We start from the raw sequence: 22,604 nt of genomic DNA on the forward strand, positions 1-22,604 counted from the left end.
ACTCCATCCTGGGGGAGCAGGCTGAAAGGATATTGCTCAGTGTATCTGCCTTGCATCCAAAAAGTTCTGGGTCCATCCCCTGGAATCTCCAGGCAGGAGTGTTCTTCTTATATTTAGTCATGTTCACCTTTTCCCCCAGTCTGGGATGTAAGGCAGCTTAGGCAAATAAAATACAACAAGCTAAAAACATAGCAAAGTCAATCATTAAAATGACTGCTGAATTAAAAATAGAAAAATATTCATTAACAACACAGACCAGGGGGAAAAAAGAAATCTTGTTGGCTAGAATATTGAATACTACAAGTCACATTGAAAAATTATTACAAATAAACTTTTAGAATCCTAGAACTGAAGGGAACCTGAGGATCTTCTAGTCCATGAGTAGGCAAACTAAGGCCCAGGGGCCGGATCCGGCCCAATCGCCTTCTCAATCCAGCCTGCGGACGGTCCGCGAATGAGCGTGTTTTTACATGAGTAGAATGTGTCCTTTTATTTAAAATGCATCTCTGGGTTATTTGTGGGGCCTGCCTGGTATTTTTACATGAGTAGAATGTGTGCCTTTAATTAAAATGCATCTCTGGGTTATTTGTGGGGTATTGGAATTTGTTCATTTCCCCTCCCAAAATATAGTCTGGCCCCCCACAAGGTCTGAGGGATGGTGGACTGGCCCCCTGCTGAAAAAGTTTGCTGACCCTGATCTAGTCCAAACCCCCTGCAATATGTAGAAGTCCCATTCGGGGATCGAACCTGCAGCCTTGGTGTTATCAGCACCATGCTCTACCCAACTGCGCAACTCTAGCCAATCAACTATGCAGTGATTTTAGGAATATATAGTTTCCCTATCCAAAACTCTGGACAGCCAGCAACAATCAATGTGGAAAGTATTGTGCTAAATGGACTCAGGGCCTTTACTCAGAGTAAGGCAGTTTGCTAAGTCTTCTGTGCTCAGATGTGTTTCAAGCATCATCATGACTAAGAGTGGTTGAATACGTAGATGAATGGAGGAATTTGTGTCACCATAGTGAAGCATGAATGAAGGAGGGGCAAAGCTCAGTGGGAGAGCATTTGCTTTGCATGAATAAGATTTCAACCCCCAACACCTCTACACAGGGATACCATAAACCTGGAGAACTGTTGCCAGTCCATGGAGATAAGGCTGAGCTAGATTGACCAATGGATAAAATGCAGCTTCTTAACTTCTAAGGCTTTTTATTAGGTTGCCCTACTAGATGAGAGCACCATTCGCCCAGGGCAGGGGAGTTCACCCATTACCAGCTTCCGCCATTTGGTGGATGCATTTCCTTTTGTTCTATAAACTCGTACATTTTCCTGGTGTTGGAATTCATGCAGAGGGAGAGAAAGAGAGAGAGAGAGAGAGCACTCTGTGAAAGGCATCATTTTTCAGATGTCTCAATTGCCGAGGAAGCCCACAAATGATGGGTATGAACTGCAAAAGGGTAATATAGCATGAAGATTAAAGGTGAATGTGTTTGTTTTCAGCTCTGATAGCAACTACCAATTCAGATAATGTGTATTTCATTTAAATTTATTGTGAGGAATAAAAAGAGAGCATGGGCGCTGTGCTAGATAATGGGATTCTTCATGCTTTAAAGCAGTTTGGGCATTTCACTTACCTAAGAGCACAGTGGGGAAGGACACAAAATTAAAACAAATTGACGCAATGGTTTTTTAAATGACTCTCAGTAAATAATTTAGCCTCCCGTTCCCAGGATATCCTTTCAGTCCTAATATTTCAGATTTGAATAGGGAGGTGGGGTGGGGGGAACCTTCGATACACAGTGGAGTCATACGCTTTAAGTTGGTTTTTGCAGCAAGGGACACATTCAATTAGCTTCTCAGTGTAATGAACTTCAAATGAAAAAGTCATATTATGCAACGGTGGAGGGATCACCGCTTAGGGGTAGATCACATGTCTCAAGCTTAATCCCTGGTAGGCTCAGTTAAAAGGATTAGGTAGCAGGTCATGGGACAGATCTCTACCTGAAACCCTGGGAGCAACTGCAGTCACATTACTGTGCTAGACAGAGGAAGAGTATGAACTGGAACCAGTCATTGGAATGAACTATAAGGACATCAACTAAAGCAGTGTTTCCCAAATTTGGATCTGCAGCTATTTTTAGACTACAACTCCCATCACACCTCACTAGCAAGGCCAGTGGTCAGGGAGTATGGAAATTATAGTCTGAAAACAGTGGGAGACCCAAGTTTGGGAAACAGTGAACTTAAGGTGTTGTTGTTTAGTCGTTTAGTCGTGTCCGACTCTTCATGACCCCATGGACCAGAGCACGCCAGACACTCCTGTCTTCCACTGCCTCCCGCAGTTTGGTCAGACTCATGTTTGTAGCTTCGAGAACACTATCCAACCATCTCGTCCTCTGTCGTCCCCTTCTCCTTGTGCCCTTCATCTTTCCCAGCATCAGGGTCTTTTCCAGGGAGTCTTCTCTTCTCATGAGGTGGCCAAAGTACTGGAGCCTCAGCTTCACGATCTGTCCTTCTAGTGAGCACTCAGGGCTGATTTCCTTAAGAATGGATAAGTTTGATCTTCTTGCAGTCCATGGGACTCTCAAGAGTCTCCTCCAGCACCAGAATTCAAAAGCATCAATTCTTCGGCGATCAGCCTTCTTGATGGTCCAGCTCTCACTTCCATACATCACTACTGGGAAAACCATGGCTTTAACCATACGGACCTTTGTTGGCAAGGTGATGTCTCTGCTTTTTAAGATGCTGTCTAGGTTTGCCATCGCCTTTCTCCCAAGGAGCAGGCGTCTTTTAATTTCGTGACTGCTTTCACCATCTGCAGTGATCATGGAGCCCAAGAAAGTAAAATCTCTCACTGCCTCCATTTCTTCCCCTTCTATTTGCCAGGAGGTGATGGGACCGGTGGCCATGATCTTCGTTTTTTTTGATGTTGAGCTTCAGACCATATTTTGTGCTCTCCTCTTTCACCCTCATTAAAAGGTTCTTTAATTCCTCCTCACTTTCTGCCATCAAGGTTGTGTCATCTGCATATCTGAGGTTGTTGATATTTCTTCTGGCGATCTTAATTCCGGCTTGGGATTCATCCCAGCCCAGCCTTTCGCATGATGAATTCTGCATGTAAGTTTAATAAGCAGGGGAACTTAAGGTACACTAAGTTAAACTTGGGGTATAACTTTGATTTCTAGTTCATCTTCACATTCATTTCCCTGTTTTGCCTCCTGCAACAGTAATTGGCCTGATCTCTCTCTCTCTCTCTCTCTCTCTCTCTCTCTCTCACGCACACACACACACACGCAAAATCAATGTATATGTATGTAAGTCAATTGAACACCTATAAAGTAAAATGTGGAAGCAACGTTCTAAGGCTTATTAGGCAGGGGTGGAGGCACTACTAGGGTTGCTTAGGCACTGTTGCTAAGCAGTCAGAAGGAAGGAATGTGAGGCATTCTGTGTATCTTCCCTGCTGAATATATTTCCGTCTCTTCATACAGTCTGCAGCAAGAAAGTGCAGAAACAAAGTAAATTGTGCCTTGGCTCTTTAACAGCTGTGTGAGTGGCACAAATTGAACAGGGTCAGCATTTTCTAGTATGAAAAGACAATTATGAGGCAAATGTGACCTGCTGACATTCTGTTACACAGGCATCTTAATAGTTTGCGTGGCCTCCAATTTAATTTTGCACATTAATTTTCTGATGTTCTTTGTTTAAATTTATATTTGAAGTTTCATTTATGTTTTAAATTTTGCATTTTGAATATTTTTTGAAACCTAGATGTTGAAAAGATATGAACATGAATTTTAAATAAATAAATGGTAACGCCAACCCAGACAGCATAGAAGCCAAATTCAGGGGGGAGTGGCTGCTTGGGCACCCACAATAATATAATTGTGGGGAGTTGGGCACCCACAAAGTCAATGAGAAATGCCAGTAGGTGGCAGCGGTGCTGCCTCCAAGAGAGTAGCAGTTCAGCTCCACCCTCTCCAGCCAGGCAGCAAGGCACCCTTTTCTGGGGGGTGGGGCCTCAGATGACATCACACACACTATGTGCAGGCATGTGCATGTGATGTCTCATGTCCGTGTTGCAGCGGTGGGCACCCACAATCCTGAGGGCGAGATGGCACCCCTGCCAGACTACCTTAAGTTTCCTATTGACCCGGAAGGACTAAAAGCGTTTCCATTCAAACTGAGACTTTGTCTGGACAATCATAGCCCCAGGTGTTCCTGATTGCATACCTTGAATCAAAACTCACTGGCTGTTACTTTGAAACAGGGGTAGGATATCTGTTTAAGCCTGTGGGCCTCACTGCCTAGTGGGCAACCATTCATGGGGCACATGGTGGATGGAGCAAGAGATCCTACCTTCAGCTTTGCACATTCCAGCCATATGAAAGTCAGTGGTTTCAACATGCACATATCTATCTTGGGGGACAAGGTAACAGTTTAAGGACACAGTCAAGTCAAGCAAACACACTTCATTAGGGCACAGAGTAGAGGAGAAGGAGATGTTACCTGGGGAAGGGGCATTTCATGAGACAATTCTCAAGGGCCAGATAGATACCCTGGGCCTTAGATGCCCTACCTCTGCTATAAAAAGATAAGTTAATGCCTGTCCTGAAAATGTATTCTTTTACACTGTTATAAGGGCAATCAATTTCTCAGGGAAGTACTGAAAAGTAATCAATAGCGCTATTGATATTTGTGAAATCCTTTTTTAATGCTTCTTTGGAGTCAATTGTGTTTGCAAAATTCTGCCTAAAATATTTACGGCTCTGGTCTGCATAAATATACATCGTATAATCAGATTGTTTTCTGTGGATATACTTAATTCTTAAGGCTCTTCATGGCGAGTGTTGGATAGAGAAATCACAATGGCTACTCCTATAAGGCTGCCTCAGACATATTGCTTATTACTTGGGGACTGCAACATAAGCTGGTGATTTGTGTATGTAACTGTTTGTTCATGAATAGAATGCACCTATGAACCATTTCATTGATTTGTCTGAGATGGGGGCCATTCTCAAGAAACCCCCACACATGTTCAGATAATACATGGAATGAGTTCCCCACCAACAGCCCCACATGCCAGCCACATCCATTCGGTGACCACATGGAGAAAATTAGTCTGAAAGAACTCTATGTGCCTACAGCTGAACATAGGAATGTGTGAATCTGTCAATTTTGGTCTTTCTCAGTTACTCACTTTTCTGATCTTAAACTCAGTCCTCCACATTTCCACATAAGTTTTCTATGTATTTATTTATTTTAAAAAGATCTTGAGAAAATTCATTGGCATTTTAGTGCATGTTTCTCCTAATGTACACGCCTCTCAAAATTTATCAGATGTTCCAGGAGAAACCGGTTTTTATGACTCAAGGTGTGCTCTAAATAATAAATAATTTTATTATTTTTACCCCACCCATCTGACTAGGTTGCTCAGCCACTCTGGGCAGTTTCTAACAGATATAAGAACATAATAAAACATTAAAAAGCTTCCCTATACACGACTGCCTTCAGATGTCTTCTAAAAGTCAGGTAGTTATTTATCTCCTTGACATCTGATAGGAGGGCATTCTATGATGTCCAGGCTGAATGATGGGGGTTGAGATGCTCCTTTAAGGTATTTGGGGCCAAAGCCATTTGGGGCTTTAAAGGTCAGCACCAACTCTTTGAATTGTGCTTAGAATTGTACTGGGAGCCAATGTAGATCCTTTAGGACTGGTGTTATATGGCCCCAGAGGCTACTCAGCCTGCCACATTCTGGATTAGTTGCAATTTCCAAATCACCTTCAAAGGTTCAAGAAAAATGAGGGCAACAGCTCTAGTCCTAACTCTGGTTTTCCAGATGAACTTATAAAATAGCTTTTAGTTATTCAGATCACATGTTCAGAGTGGCCTTTTTGAAGGTATGAAGGAACTAATGTTAGCATCACCTTCCTGGCTCTCAACCAGTCCCTTCCAGGGCTTACCATGTTAGGTCTCTGTTTCTGTATTCCTTGATGATGCCATGAAGTAAGTAAGATGTCATAGATGTAGACTTATGGCTAAGAGGCTGATCTGCGGAGCAGGGAGCTCCTGGTCTGAATCTCACCTCTTTATATCAACTCACTGAGTGGGCATAGACAAACCAACCCCTCTTGGCCTCAGTTTCCCCCATCTGCAATATGGAGGGCTAAAATATAATGAATGCTTTTTACCTTATAGAGTTCTTATAGCGACTAATTTATAATGCATGTAGGGTGCTTCAGACAAGTTTTTGAGCATTGTTGTGGTGCATGACAGTAGACAGGGTCTCTTAAAAACTCACACTGATTTTCTCTCTTTAAAATAAAATTAAAAGCAGATTAGCATGCATCTGCAAAAAATATTTATATTGGGATGGGATGAATGAAAGTAGCAGTTTATTCTTGTCTTACATACATGGCACAACATACAGATCTGGCACAAAAAAAGACATACAAATCCTCCAACATCCATGCTTCCTCCCAAAGAACTTCTATTGAATGTACAACATCATTAACAAATTGGTTATTGAGTTACAACAGATCTCCAAACATGAATAACCTCCCATTCAGGGTAATATTTTGCTTCATTGTATTAGTAGTAGAAGTTGTTGTTGTTAGCTACTTAGACAAACATTATTTTACATGTTTAATACAGGACATTATCCTTAACAGATTTCAAGATATTCACATTAAGAACCAAATACTTTATAAAACAGATTTTTTCCCCATTTCTTAAAGGCATGGTCACATGTATTTCAGTCCCATCTGGGTTAACAACTGGACTTTGCAAGACAAACGTTTCTTAAGAGCTAAAAAAAGGGACCCTATATACAATTTGCCCAATGTAAAAAGAACTGATCTCTCTACTGGGATAGCTCTTATCCCACCAGTAGGAAAACTACCCCTCAGGCCACTTAAAGCAGATATTAACCACTGGGTGGCAAAATGACAGATTGTCACAACCCTAGGTTTTATTCAGAAACAAAGAAAACAAGGCATATTAAGACTTATTTGGCCACTAGGGCTGGTGGCTAAAGCCTATCATCAAACAAGATAACTAGGTCTATTGTGTTAGCTAGGGCTTAGAACACATATTTTCAAACTTTCTAGGTCCAATAAGTTTTTTCTGCATGACCTATTGCATGCTGCAACAAATTCTGGGAAACCCTCTAAGTCTCATACCCAAGTTTGCATTAGTTGCTGCCCAGACCTCTAGATCTAACCATAGCTACACAAGAAGTTTGAATGTTTCCCCATGCAGTGCTTTTGAGACAACATTAGCCATATCCAGAGCAGACCCACTGAAATTAATGGACCCCAGTTAGTAATGTATATCCATTCCAATGGGTCTACTCTGAGCATGACTAGTGTTGGAGATAGCCCATTGTAAGAGAAGACCATTGATGGTAGAGAACTTTAAGGAAGGTTTCTCCTCCAATGCAAGACTTATCACTGGGAAACTTAGATGAACCTACAAGGAACCCAGCATTCCATCTGAAAACCACTAGGCTAGCCAAGTATTATTATTCAAATATTATCTTAAATCAGTCCCGATGAAATGTCAAGCTCATAGACCTTTCAACATGTGGCCTTGATGGCAACATTCTGTCCAACATGAATGTAGAATACCTAGCTTTTGATTAAGATTTGATCACATGCTCTTTCCCTCCTAAATTCTTAGTACATCTACTGTCCAAGTGAACATTACTTGCCAATTTTGACTATTCAGATCACTGGACTGATCATGGATTAACAGACATCTTTCCTCTAAAGCTCATCAAGGCCTTCTGGAGTATCTCTGTTGACTTCATAGAGCTTTAGAAGTGATTCATAATTTCACTGGGACTACCTTGGAGTAAACATTCTGAGGATTTCAAGCCTGGACTGATTTTGGCCTACAAATAGCCTGAACAAAACAAAATAGATTTGAAATTTTTATACACACAAGTTGCATTACTATTATTCTTTGTACATAGAGCATTTTCATAAAAAGCATGTTGTGAAAATGCCTTAGACCTTATATAAACACCATTATATCAAACACATCATTCAAAAACCTGGATAAATTACCAACACAAAAACCCGAAAGACCCCAAATGGAATTCTTTCAGTAATATTTGTTGCATATTTCACATTCCAGTCTCATCCTGTTCTGGCCAAATTATGGCTCTGGTTAAAAAAGAAGAAGAAAAGCAACCACACAAACCTCCAGAAGAAACCCAATTCCACTGTTAATCCACCATGGGCCTCATCCTTCTCCCCTTTCCTATGCTTTTAGGAATGATGGTTTTGATCCACAATTCAGTAATACTAAAGTACTTGGATTTCAGTCAGTTAAGTCCCACTAAGGTCAATGAGAGTGCTACCCTTATATCAAACATTTGCATCAAGTCACATGAAAGGCTGCCTGTCCTTGTACAGACCTGTAAGATCACTTAGATCGTTGGCACCTTACAGAATATCACAGGACAGTGACCTCAAAAGAGGCATTTTCTGTCACCACCCTTGCACTCTGGAAAGCCCTACTGTCTATTATCCAGCAGTTGCTTCAGATATCTTGTAAAGACATGTCTTTTTGCCTTGACTTTTCCTAACCTATAATATTGGACCCTTTGGTTATTACCGAGGGTTGTACTGAGTGTTAGTCATAGTTAGTTAGGTAAACAATCCATCATTAGGCCTATCCAGTGATAGGCATGATTATCTTTGGTCCATTAATTCCAAATGTTCTACTCCTGGGTATAACTCAGACATAGGGTTAGGACTAGGATTGGCTTGAAACTCCCAAAGACCTCAGTATTTATGAACAGTGGATAAAAACACACACATCTGAAACAGATCACTAGATCTAGTTTAGAAACATGCTGCTTCAGTACACTACAGAGCTATGAGAAAGTAGCTTTGCAACATGTTCTCCTTTCCAACACTTTAACAATTGTCACAATCCTGTTCTCCAAACAAAGCATTGGGGCACAATTACAGCAAGGGAATGAACCTGTGACCCTTTCAACAAAGCAAGACTCTCATCCTTAACTTTCCACATAACCTTTGCCTCCACTGCAGCCCATTGAGAATGATTTCCGTAGAGACACATGCCTGGAAAATGCTATATCAGGTTGGATTATCCGCATTGTGCTTGCAGGAAGGATCCCATAATAAGGATATTAGATCCTTGATGACTCCTGCTCGCAGGATCAACCTAGGAACTTCCAAAGCAATGAGTATGTATCACTGTGTTCTTCACATACATTTCTCAATGGGACTTTATAAAAAAAAAATGCACACAAAGGCAAATCTGATTCTGGAGAATCTCCTTCAGTAGCGTCCAAACCCACCCCCACCCCACTGCAGAACCATAATATCTACAGAAAGGATACTCCTGTATCTCAAGTATCTACCCAAAGAGGACAGGATAAGAAACTCTACTACTACAATTGTGCTAATCTGACAGATTAAAAAAAATGGTTTCTAGTGTAAACACATGAATAAGTTTCACAGGATTTCAATAGCTGTGCGTGTGCGCACGCCTTTGTTTCCTTTGTGAGGAGCCAGCACAATTTGCAATCGACCAAGTAGAATGTAACCCGCAAACTATGTAAACCAGCCCACTAGGGGCTCAGCAAAGCTGCTTTTAATATTGGCCTGAGGATGCATTTTTTTTCCTGGTGGGTCCTCAAGCAAGTAGTTGGCAGGACACTTCCCATACCTGGATTTGGCTTGGCAGGTCACAAGTTGGGCTGGCCTGGTCTTAAATTACACTTCATCCTCCTAATCTGGGGAAAAAATCCTGATCCTATTATCACATGCATACCATCATGTTATGATCCTAATATTACCCACCCACCCTCCAGAGTTCTACCCAGTTGCCCAGTGGCATGAATGACAGCTAATTAAGTGAGTTCTATGGTCAAACAGCTCATTTACACATTAGTCAGCATGAGGTATAAAGCTTGCTCCAGAGCCTGATTCTGCTAAAACCCACTTTTAAATCTTTACCCACTTAGAATGGATTATTATTTTTTTGCAGGATCAGTGCTTTGTACGTATCTCCTCTCTTTTTAAATTTTTTATAAGATTTTTAATTTTGATTTTAGAATAATCAAACAGAAACATATAAGGGATAAGTTTCAGTTCAAACAGTAATTGTTTCAAAATACACCGGGTGAAAGATATAACACTACAGTATTTTCAATTGGTTATAAATTTTCAATATTTTGTTTCGTTTTCTTTTTTGGCCAAAAACTTAAAGTAATCCCACCACAGGCTATACTTGAAGCACAAATCCTAACCATACTGTAAAATTTACACTCTCCTACATCAGTGTCTAAGCCCTTTATTAAACAAAGTGAGTTTTTTGGGGGATACTTACAGAGTATTTGAATGTAAGCTAATGGAACCAACCTCTCTCTTTCTCTCTTTGAAATCTAAACTATATCTCACAGGTTAATTAATAAAGTGGACCATAGCTATGCAGTGTGGCTTGACAAAAATCTCTTGAGTTTTTGGATTGCTCAAAGTATAAATAATGAACCTTATGAAAAGTGGTTGAGTTTCCATAAAATAATGTTTGTGACACATTATGATGCTGAAGGGATTGCCCTCCCCATACACTCCATTTCTCCAGATTTTTATTTTAAACTTTTACAAAATGCAGGTGCTTCTAGACTTAGCAACATATATTAATGAGATTATCTTCATCTGGGTGACAGCAGTAATCTAGGATTCCTGGTACTTTAATAATAAAAAACCAAGACTTCTTAATTGTGTTTACAGCATTTTGTGTCTCTATAGCTGTGTAAACTCCAGTAGAATATGAACCTCTGATGATATTACGTCACTTTCTGTATAGCTTGCAAAAGAAAAAAGAGAGAGCCTGAACTGATTGAGAAAAGTTAGTTACCGTCTGTTTTGATAATTCATTTCAGTCCTAATAACAATAACAAAAAAATGTCCTTTTAAAAATGTCACAAGCCTGTGATTATACATTGCAAAGAAAGAAAACTGATCCTTGCCTATGGAATTTTTGCTTAAAAGTTCCAACCTCTTGTTTCCGCTGTTAGCCATCACACAACATGTGCCATTTGGCAATTTGTCTCCTAGGATATTCACAGATTTCCTTCCAGTGTTCTCCTGCTGTTCCTTCTGCCGAAGCCCCCAAGGTTAACCGGCCAATGATTTCATTCCGGGATCCCCTATCTGAATCCAAAACCAAGAATTCGATGCTGATCTCTTCGAGACCCTCGCAAGGAATATCAAAGACAAAAAGTTCATTGAACACTGCATTGGGGGTGCACTTCTTGACGTGGGTTTTCTTTTTGGAGATCCTTTTCTTGGCGTGATATAGGTTCACTTTCACATAGGGGTCTGCAAAAGACAAGCAAAATCCAACCAATATCACACTACTGAAGAACCAAGTCCAATAGTCCAGACTTCCTTGTCTTCCCCTGCACTAAGGTTCTCACCATGCTTTCATCTCCACCAGTTATTCCTGTGCAGGAGAATCCAGCTAGAACTGATTGGTAAGATTAGCTTTGTCCACTGGGAAAAAGCTCCAATGAATAATAATAATAATAATAATAATAATAATAATAATAATAATGTGCCAGCTCATGCTTGCATGCTACCTGACCACCGGTTGCTGCATTTACCAGTAAGGGACAAGGTGGTGAGAAGCTTGGCACAACTGGAGGTACTACAGCATAATCTGGTGCTCTCACTAATGCACCCCATTGCAATCACCAGTAAGCCACATTTCTCTTGCTCTTCTGTCCCCCAGTAGAAACAACAATGTGCTGGTCTCCGCTCCAGGGATCAGATACCCTCCCCCAGATGCCCTGGTCTCTCCTCTAGTTGCCCCATCTTGTATGGATCTTTCGGCATGTCACATTTTCTTCATGATCTTTCACTCTCTTTCACTTTCATTGCAGAAGGTTGGACTCAGGTGACCCTCAGGGTACCTTCCAAATCATAGAATCAATTCTATGATTCTTGGTTCTTTGAGGGATGGGCAGAACCACCCTGCTCCACTCCAGCTACCTGGCTCCCACACCTGTAAAGCAGACTTCCGACAAAAAATTTGGGAGATAGCTTATATTTACATCCAAGTAACCAAAAATTCAGAAAAGATGAGCAGGTGAGAATTCCATCTAATTGGTAGGGAAACCTCCCTCTAGACCAGCCTTTCTCAACCTGTGGGTCCCCAGATGTTGTTGAACTACAACTCCCATCACCCCTAGCTATCAAGGCCAGAGCTCAGGGATGATGGGAGTTGTAGTCCAACAACATCTGGGGACCCACAGGTTGAGAACCGCTGCTGTAGACCACTGAATAGATGACACAGCTGCAGTCTGTGGCTCCTCATAAAGGAGGGGTGGGGAAGGACTCCCTCATTGCTAGGTGAATCATGGGTAGAAGCACACCTAGGCTCTACTGCCCAGAGTTCACCCAAAATGTGAAAGGCAGATCTAAAGGGTACCCCATTAAATCCCCCCAGGCATAAAGCACTGGCAGATCCCTAAAGGGTGCCATTAACCCAATAATCCCATAGTATGTCTACAATTATTCTTCCCAACTTCCTCACCTGCCTGGACTCCATGCTCAATGAGAAACAAATCCCAGCTGCTCCCCAAATTGTCAATCAAGTTACCCAACAGTGTGGAGCAGGCTTCCTCAACCTTGGCCCTCCATATGTTTTTGGTCTACAACTCCCATGATCCCTAGCTAGCAGAACCAGTGGTCAAGGATGATGGGAATGGTAGTCTCAAAACATCTGGAGGGCCGAGGTTGAGGAAACCTGGTGTGGAGCAAACCAAAAATGAGGTCCCTAAAGGTCAATGAAAGAACTGCCACCCAAAATATTCCTACTCAGCTCCTTGAACAGGTGACTAGCCAGGGCCCACACTGAATAGAGCGAAGGAGGGAGGGCACAGCTCCTACTCCTTTGCTACTTCTTGGTCCAAGCTCTTAAGTCTATGACAGTGTTAATTATAAATCCAAATATATGCATATAATAATGCAGCATTTTGAAATTACCTGATAATCCAGAAACATCAGCTTTGGGTAGGTGTCTGGCCTTTAAAACAACCACTGTGAGAGTATTTGTTGTAGACTGGTAACAGAGAGAAATCAGCAGCTCACCACGTCCGGATGACTTCTAGAGGATTAGAAAGATAGCTCATATGTAGCAGACATCAAAGAATCATAAAATTGTTGAGTTGGGAGGGATCCTAAGGGTCATGTAAACCAACCCTCTGCAATTCAGGAATCACAGCTAAAGATTCCCTGACAGATATCTATCTGGCCTTTTCTTAAAAACCTCCAATAAAGGAGAGTCTACCACTTTCTGGTGTAGTCTGTTCCACTGTCAGACAGCTCTTACCACAAGAAAGTTCTTCCCAATGCTTAGCTGGAATCACTTTTCTTGTAATTTGAATCCATTGGTGTGAGTTTTACCCTCTGCAGCAGCAGAAAACAAGCTTTCTCCATCATCATTGTGACAGCCCTTCAAATATTTGAAGATAGCTATCCATCTGGGATTACCCTACCCTCACCCTACCCCACCCCACCCAAAAAATGTGCAGATCTGCTACTAGATGGGCAACTCAGAACTATGACTATATATATTTGTGGTTTTAAAGCATATTGAATCCTTGGCCAGCCAGTCTATTGAAATGTTGTCACAAATAGCATCTGACAAATTAGTGTTTTGATGGACTTATGAGAACGTAAGGTAGAAATCAGATCTCTATCCTCCCCCCACTACAAAACCAATATAGTCCCCTTGCTAGAGGAAAATATTTAAGTATGAAAATAGAAAACATGGAAGCTTCAACACTCCAGGTCACATACAGGAGCTTGTTGCATTAAAAACCATAAATGCTGCAGATGGGAATATTGCTTGGTACACACAGAAGCAATTTGATTTGACGCTTGATCTTTTGAAAGCAATTACTAAAAAGTCAATACACAGGCAGGTTCTTGGGAAGGGCTATGGGTTGCCCAGGCTTTGAGACATCTATTAGGTTTGGAATTTTTTTAAAAAAATAAATGGGCTTCCACTTATGTTGAAGTGACTTCCAAATCAATTTACAAACACACAGTAAAGACACTGACTTGGAAGCAAGCCCCCTTGATTTTTATGTGCCTTACATCAAAGTAAAATGCTCAGGATTGGTGCCGGAACAACTAATATTCAAAACACCAATGCCTTTATCCTAAAACATGCTTACCCTGATTGGCCAGCTGAGACATAGTGAACTACTGGTAACTTCAACTAAATTGTTCGATGACTCAGATTTTGGTTGTGCAAGTACTATTAGTTAATTCAGTAGTTGGCAACTTTTGTCCAGAGAGCTCGAGATGCCCGATGGACTAATTACATATAGGGTAGGTGTGACCAGAAGGTGGAAAGAAGCAGTGGTGGGTGGAACCAGGAAAAAAGGCAAAATCAGTAGAGAAGTGGAAGGAGAAGGAGGGAATTTAGATGTGCAGTGGATATGGATAAATCCTGAGCCAAAGTGAGTTGCTTTTGAGGAACTCTGAACTTGTCTGATATCTATCTGAGGGACCCCGAACCAAGAGACGACAATACAAAGCTTCTCGTGGTGTCTTTATGACTCAGAATCACAAAAAAAAAGAACTGCAGAAAACTTGTCTGCTGAAAGCAAAACTAATGTCTCTAAGTTTACCATATAAGGAAAGTGACATGTTGGGAGTGAGAGTGAGGAATCACAAAGGCAAATGTGAAGGGAGAAGGGAGGGAGAGCTTTACTGTCATTGACAGATAATCAGAGATAAATATTTTACCTCAAAAGTGAATCCCAATTAATTTTAAAGAAGCCTAGCACAAATTCCCTTTGACCTACTTGTCTGAAGTTTAGCAGATTTCTTACCAATGGAACATCTCTCATATCTGCTACTTTCAGACCAATTGCCCAGAAAGTGTCACAGGAGATTAAGTGATATTGTTATCCCCCCCCAAAAAAAAAATTGTAAAGGCTGGAACATAAATCTCTGCAGATATCCTTTTGCATATCCTATGCCTGCAAAATCCATCATTTTCTGCCAAATGGAAAATGGAAAACTTTATACCTTTTCTTAAAAAACAAAACAAAAACAAACTTTAAAGTTGCACAGCAGCAGAAAATGAAATAAAAGCCTAGACCCATCTGCCTGTTATTTGGAAGGTTTTATCCACTCTGGAGAGGCTATTATGCCTGAAAATTTCATTCGCTTCTGTCAACAGGGAAAATACATATAGCTTGTCTTCCCAATATTCCTAATAGTAATTTCCAGGAGGCGATGGTGATTAAACCCAATTTTCCTAAAGCAGACTCAAACTTTGATGCTGTGCTGAATTGGGCAGCCTACAAAATACTTCAAGTGGCCTATTTTCTGAAGTGCAGGATTAGGGACCAAACTGAATCTTGTGGTTGGTACATACCCCTGGGGAAAGAAATCCATCTGTAAACTATCAGCTCAACCCCCTGGCAAGAGTGATCTGCCACTCCCATAATAACCTACTAGGTGGAGTGGGAGGGGGGAAAGGAAGTGACACAAAGAGGGAGAACAGGGTTAACTGCATATGGATCATAGCCATGGAGATGCAGGCTAATACTCATAGCCATAGAAATCAATGGAGAATTTTTATTTTTATTTTGCCATTGACTTTATTGCAATGTTGATTGCACTGTTACAGCCCACCACTTGGTTAAGAACTTAGATTAAACTGATTTTCCTGCACTGATGAAGTCAATGTAACTATACTGGTCTTTGTTCAAGGACTTCAGATTGAAACAGAACAACTTCTGCCTAGATATAGAGTTTGCATTTGGCTGCAACTCATGAACCTATTGATCCAACAAACTTTAGGTTATATGTTGTTTTGGGTCAGATTTGCATATCCATGTTGCCACTGTAGCCAGCATGTGTTAATGGGCCATAATGAGTTAATCATTGTCAATAGCACTTTTATATCACCCAACAGGAGCTCAAACCACTCCTTTTCCACTGAGGGGATTTATTTGTTTATTTATTTTCCTGAGAGACAAGTGTTGAGTAAGTGTTAAAAGTAACATTGCCTGAACCAGACCTGAGTTCCACTTTTGTTGTGAGACACTTAAGGTAAGATATCCTGCTAAGATTTGCACTGTCTCCTGGATTCAAAGTAATCCAAGCTAAGTCTACACTGGTAGGAGAAGGAAGAATCTCAAGGGGATAAGTTCCATTGCAGAATGCAGGTGAGATTGCCATTTTGAAATGCCACAATCTTTAAGAATGTTCAGGGAGGGAGGGAGGGAAAGGGAGATTACAATGGATTTTCCAGCTGAAGCATGAAGTGGCCCAGACCACTTGACTATGACTGGCTAATCTTGGCTAGGACTGGGTATTCTGACATTGCTGGACTCTAATCAGTTCCTGCTAGCATGGCCAATAATAACAGGTGGTGGAAGCTGGAGTCTGATAACATCCAGAGGGCCACATGGTGACCACATCTACTCTATAATCTAGAGCACTTCATTCCCACCTCATCCAAGAACTTCAACAGAACTTCTTGTGACTGTTGGAAATAGCAAAATAAAAAAATTTTTTTTCCTGTAGCACCTTAAAGACCAACTAAGTTAGTTCTTGGTATAAGCTTTCGTGTGCATGCACACTTAGTGTTCCAATACGACTTTCAGTTATGCACAGGTAGGACCTGCCAACAAAATGCTGTACTGCATATGGATCTGCACTCAGATAATTAAATCCACTACCAGTATATATAGGATGCAGAAATCCCACTGGTAACAATTACGTGCTGCAGGATCACACACTGAGTTGCTGCTTAAAACCCACAGAAAACAGTGGGAATCTTCTAGTTCATCACAATGGGTTTCCAAGTCGCAGGTACTCTTGCTCGCAAAGCTGAAAGGTTGATACAGTGTTGTCTACCCCCCTGAAACCTCTCACCACATGGAAACTCAATGAGCCCATAACATTATTTTAACCTAGCGGATTTACAAATGTAGGTCATGGACTGTAGACCTAAGATGGAAGGAGAAGGGCTTAAGAGTTTAATTTACATCTGTTTGGAACCCTACAGAGGGACAAGTAAAAGCAGGAGGGATCGTTTTGAGTGGGGGAAAATGGAACAATCCAATGGGTTAAAGTCTCCCATCTTCTATCTGTCTGTTCCTAATCAGCCCCCCCCCCGACCCCGTGATTTTTTATTTATTTCATTTTTAAGACTGTTGAATGTAACAATAAACTAGATTACATCGTAGCCCACAGATGATGCCTCCAGTGTGATGGTATATCACAGATATGGGGAACCTGTGGCACTCCAGATATTGCTGGACTAAACTCTCACCATCCCTAACCACAAGTCATTAAGGCTGCAGGGGTTGATGGGGGTTGGACCACGACAACATTTCTCAGCCATGGTATAAAGGTAAGTCACTTTTAGATACTTTAGTGTAAAAAAGTGACAAATAAATGTGATAAATAATTAAATACATGAATAACAGACATGTTTTTTTTCCCGCCTTATCCCATTTATGCCCACTCTACTGCTTCAATCTGTAGAACTGGCACTGTTACGAGCTCTGCATAATATCTGTTCTGCACTTGACTGATGAAGTCCCTTCCCTCTGAGGATTTATCAATAGACAAACTGGGCCATCATACCTAGATATTTTAAGAACCCTTGTTGAGATAAATGAAATGGGGATATAGGTAGACATCCTTTCACATTGTTGAGACTCTCTAGTTTATTTTATATATTCAAGATGCATGTAGGCTGTTGTCAGCGTGCTATACTTAGATTCTGCCTTTAGAAAAGCTGTTATGTGCTGAGTTAGGGCAGGCGAAATAAGATGATAATACAAAATATGACTCAAGATCAATTACCCTAACATTCTTTTTGATGATCTCCTTGTTCATCAGCATCCTTCCTTCAGACAACTCAATCCCGGACAGAGGAAAGAGAACTTCTCCAATGATGTCATCTCGGGAAAATCGGTCAAAACTTAGGATCATAAAGTGAAGGCTCAGATCTTGGACTTGAGTATAAGGGATTCCATAGAAGGTGAAGGTTTCATCAAAAGCTGGGTCTAATGTTTTTCTCAGTACTCGAGTTTTCACCTTGTGTTTCTTCTCCGGGAGTATCGTCATTTTGATGTATGGATCAGAAGTCATTGACTGTTCATCCATGGCAGGCAAGCCACGTGCTTCCTTGATGTTCACCATGAAAGCCTTCTTCTCAAAGTTATACTCAATGGAGAAGAAGAGAGTCCCTAATTTATCTTGCTTCTCTTCAGAAGTTATGGAAGTAACCGACTTCAGGCTATCAGGGGAGACAGAATCTTTTTCCCTCTCTGGAAAGAGCTTTGGAGTGAAGTTCTCGAGATCTGAGGAGTTTGGTATTTTGGGGGTTGTTTTGGGGAAATTGCCGTTCAGATCTCGTTTCTCCAGGTCAAGGTGGAGAGAGGTCTTTGGCATAACCGGCTTGCTCTTGCTTTCTTCCTTGTCCTCTGCCCCAAACTTCTTTTTGCTGTTGAGGTTCTCAGGATAGATGTCGACGCCCTTCAGCACATGAACAAATTTGTAAGGCGGGGTCTTATTTGATTTGGAAGATTTGCGTTGGCAGCAGATCCAAGCAAAGAGGGAGACAGTGAAGACCAGCCCAAAGGCGCTGAAGATTCCAACCACAGTTGGAATTTCATCTGCAAGTCAAAGCACATGGCAACAAATGCATGAACGGCAGACTTCAGAGGTTGAAAGCAGTAGTTAAACTAACTATGCAAAGGTGAGCCAGCTGGTGAAGCAGGGAGAATGAACTGCTAGGTATACTTTATAACAATAAAGCCTATTCATGTTGTGCCCCCTGCAGGTATGAACGTGTATCAAAATCTCTGGCTGGGCATGTTTGCTGTTGCATGCAAACCTGAAACAAACACAGTTCAACAATTGTGATTGTAACAACTGACATGCTTCTGTTCAGTTTTGCTGCTGCCCCATATAAAATTTATGAATTCAGTACACATATAAACATCTCTAGCTCCCTCCTACACCCTTCACATTAGTCTAAGTAGATAAAAGAGAATTTGAAATATGTGTTAGTCATATGCATGACATCCACTTTTATATTACGGATTTCCCTTTGTGTTCAAGAAGGTACATATTTGCATGGCCTCATTGCAGGAAGGAACTGGTGTTTGGCATGGAAATGCAAAACTTAGTGTCTTGGGATATTCTTGCCATCAGCCTGGTGTCAGTTTTCTATGCAACACTGAACATATGCAGCCAGCCATTTCACCCTGTGCTACTTGTCCATTATACAAGTGCATGTTTAAATTCATCTGTGCACCTAATATTTTGTAAGCATTGGATCTATCTGGTTGCAGAGGCAAAAAGACGTTCAAAGCTACCCAGAGATGAGGGCATCTAAAACAACATTTCAAGGAAGCACATTTTCCAGCCGTGGCAAGTAAATCAATTTCCCGAGAACTTCTTTCCATCACTCGTATGAATCAGCCCACATTCCAAATGGCAATAGGGAAAATAGCATGAAAGCTGCAATGACATCTGGCGCATGGATAAAAGAGGAGCATTAGCATTTCATGAGTAAGCAGTGCAGGGCCAAATGAACGCCACTAATTGGAAATCCAATTCTGTCCATAAGTAACATTTCTAAGTGAGTCTAAGTACCGCACGCTGGTAGCACCAATCAAGGATAAGTCCACATTCTCCAAGCGAAATGGGGGACTCATGAAATATTAATGCAATGGCATTGCTTATGCAGGAAGGTAGCAAGAGTGCTGGTGTTCTAACAAATGATCAGCATCCTCTCTGTTTAAGAGAGAGTGAACGAACAGTTCCCTTGAAAGGATAAGTAAATCTCTGCTTGAGATGCAGAATGAGCCTCCCGAACTTGTGTAAGCAGATCCCTGATCTCCAATTTAAACAACAGGGGGATACACACACACACACACTAGACTTGCACACCCAACCTCGGCATTAAAATAATGACTTGAATTGTTTTTAATCGAATCCATGGAGAAATGAAGGGTCCCACATATAAATAAGCTATTGAAGACTTAGCATCAGCTCTCAGTACCTACCTTGCCACTTTTATAGGTCTGTTAGCATGGGAGATCTTTTCTCACTCTGGCTGACTGCTTTTGATTAGAGTAGATTTGTAATGAACTTACTACATGCAGGGCATGGGTTAGTGTGCAGACAACCATGCTTTGGGGTAGAGCACTGGTCACTGGGTCAGTTCCACCCCTTACATTTATGTGGACTGGGTCACTTTTTCTTCATACAAAATATGGGGTAGGAGACAAGACACAACCCATCAACAGTGAGGTAATGACAGTTGCATAAGATGCTTTGGGAAAGAGGCCAGGCTGGATCATTAACTCAGCTGAACAGATTTTAATGGCCAATTGACATATTTGCAAATACTCTTTTGAAGCTTGCATGCCGAAGTATTGTCTCCAGCAGCAGGAATGATGGTGCAAGTTACAACCCCAGCCTCTGAGAGGAAGAATGCCACAGTTTTATATTAATTATCCTCATAAAGTCAGTTATCAGGTGAGCAAGCTGTCACAAATGAAATTAGAAACACCCAGGGGGGGTGATACAAGACGAAATCAAAACTAAATGTGCTGTACAATAGCTGCCAGTGGGCTTACAATCTGCCTTCCTTGCTGTTTTCATATGGCAAAGCAATTGCTTGCGTATTATAGCAGCTATATGGAAATGGTAGACTGGTTTGAAAATGTGCTATTTCTGAAAGTGAGTAGGACAGATTACAGAAGTGTTAACTGGAAGGGGCAGAATCTAGACACACGGCACAAATATGAACTGATCCAGTTTGAGTTGGGACCCAAAGAATTCAACTATGCCAACATAATTTTAAACTCCTATTAACTTCACCTAGAGGCTAGTTAGCCGCCCTGAGCCTGGCTTCGGCTGGGGAGGGCGGGATATAAATAAAATTTATTATTATTATTATTATTAGTGGAACTGACATCTATGACTTACAGTTTACTCTCACAGTCTCGGGTGCACTTTGACTGTTGAGGAGCTGTGCTGCTATCCTGGTATATGGCAATGGTAGCTATCAGGACAACATGAATAAAAGTAAGGTAAAAAGGAAAAGTGGTCACGAGATGAACCACCCTCTAGGGACAGGGGAGGAAAACAACTTTATTTATATGAACGTATTCAGTTCTCTCTAGGTCTAAAAGATAATGAGCCTACTTATTTAAAGTTTAAGGAGATATATTGGTGCAGAAAAGTGTTTTTTTTTTAATTGCCTACTTTGAATATGAGAAGAGAACCAGGGTTTAATTTTCGTTTCTGTGCACACACACACAAAATACTTAGTTCAAAGCATTTTTTAAAAGGGAGGGGTACTTTGCATACACTCCCTTAGCAACATCACTAATGACAGGAGACAGACAGTTGCAGAGGAAGAGAGAGAGAGCCTATGGACAGATGAGTGGGTGGGTGGATGACTAATCTATTTGAGTAAATATCTATCTGTTCCTCTCTTGAAAGAAGCAGTTATGGCAATTATCCTGAGAACATGTAGAATATGGATTTGGAATGAAATGCATCTAACTGATTCTTCTCTAAAGACAGATCACAACAAACAGTATCTTTCTCCAGACACTCCCCACCCCCACCCCAAAAGACACACCTCACGGTGCATATATTTTACTTCTGAATTTTTGGGAGCTATAGAAAGAGCACAGCGGAAATCAATAAACTGTAGAACTAATAAAAAAGGGGTATCAAACTTCTGTAAAACCCATGCATCATATAAAGGATGCTTTTAAGGAGAGGCGACTGACGTCGCTCATATCAGAGCACAGGCACAGCCTTAGCTTTCCAGCGCTGGCTTTCCCCCAGGAACCCGAAATAGTAGTCATATAATTGCCTTTTCCAAAGCACCTGAATGAAATGAAATTAATCAAGCCTTCAAGATCGGGTTTTTTTTAAAGAAGACGCTTACCAAATTCTTCCCGGCTGGCTGCAATCGGAGCCATGTTGCTTGCTGCGCGCTCTGTCCAAGGTGCTGAAACCGCTCTTTCCTTTTTTTGCCCCTGTGCTCAGCCGCTCACTGAAGAGGAGGGAGGGAGAAAACGCATATACGCACACACAACCAAGGGAGTCTTGTTTTCCAACGTGATGAAAACACAAGCCTGAAAGATCGGGAAGGTTTTAGAAGGAGGAGGAGGAGGTAGAGAGGAATGGGTGGGGGGAAAGGGGAGGGAGGGTCTAGTACAGTCCTCCTTTCCTGAACACTGATTCGTGAGCCCTTGTCCTGTGGTTCAGATCTTCTGACTAACTGAGCTCTGAGACTGAAGACGTGGTTGAAACCCAAATTGACGCAATCCTGACGCTACAGAACTGAAATCAGTACCTCCCCCCCCTTTCTCCCCACTCCTGGGAATCCGGCACACATTCATCAATTATTTTAACGGCTCTGCTGCAGGAGATTAGCTCACGTTCTCAGTCGGACACAGACGGCAATGCTAATTTCTAGGGCCAAATCTCCCAATGTCTTATAAGACACAGTCAGACTTTTTTAAAAAAGTATATATTATT

The 22,604-nt window shown here is 41.4% G+C and overlaps 1 protein-coding gene across 1 annotated transcript; it reads right to left on the minus strand.

Moving 5' to 3' along the window:
- Positions 1-6,381: 6,381 nt before the first annotated feature.
- SYT4 (synaptotagmin 4) lies at positions 6,382-22,386 on the minus strand. The gene is made up of 4 exons (XM_082191737.1): positions 22,009-22,386; positions 17,892-18,706; positions 13,035-13,155; positions 6,382-11,366 (listed from the first exon to the last, which is right to left on the minus strand). The coding sequence occupies exons 1-4, from the start codon at positions 22,040-22,042 to the stop codon at positions 11,059-11,061; spliced, it is 1,278 nt and encodes a 425-aa protein (XP_082047863.1). The 5' UTR covers positions 22,043-22,386; the 3' UTR covers positions 6,382-11,058.
- Positions 22,387-22,604: the final 218 nt, after the last annotated feature.

This window comes from Podarcis vaucheri (genome assembly GCF_965113315.1).
Source record: "Podarcis vaucheri genome assembly, chromosome: 11".
In the NCBI taxonomy this organism is placed as follows: Eukaryota; Metazoa; Chordata; class Lepidosauria; order Squamata; family Lacertidae; genus Podarcis; species Podarcis vaucheri.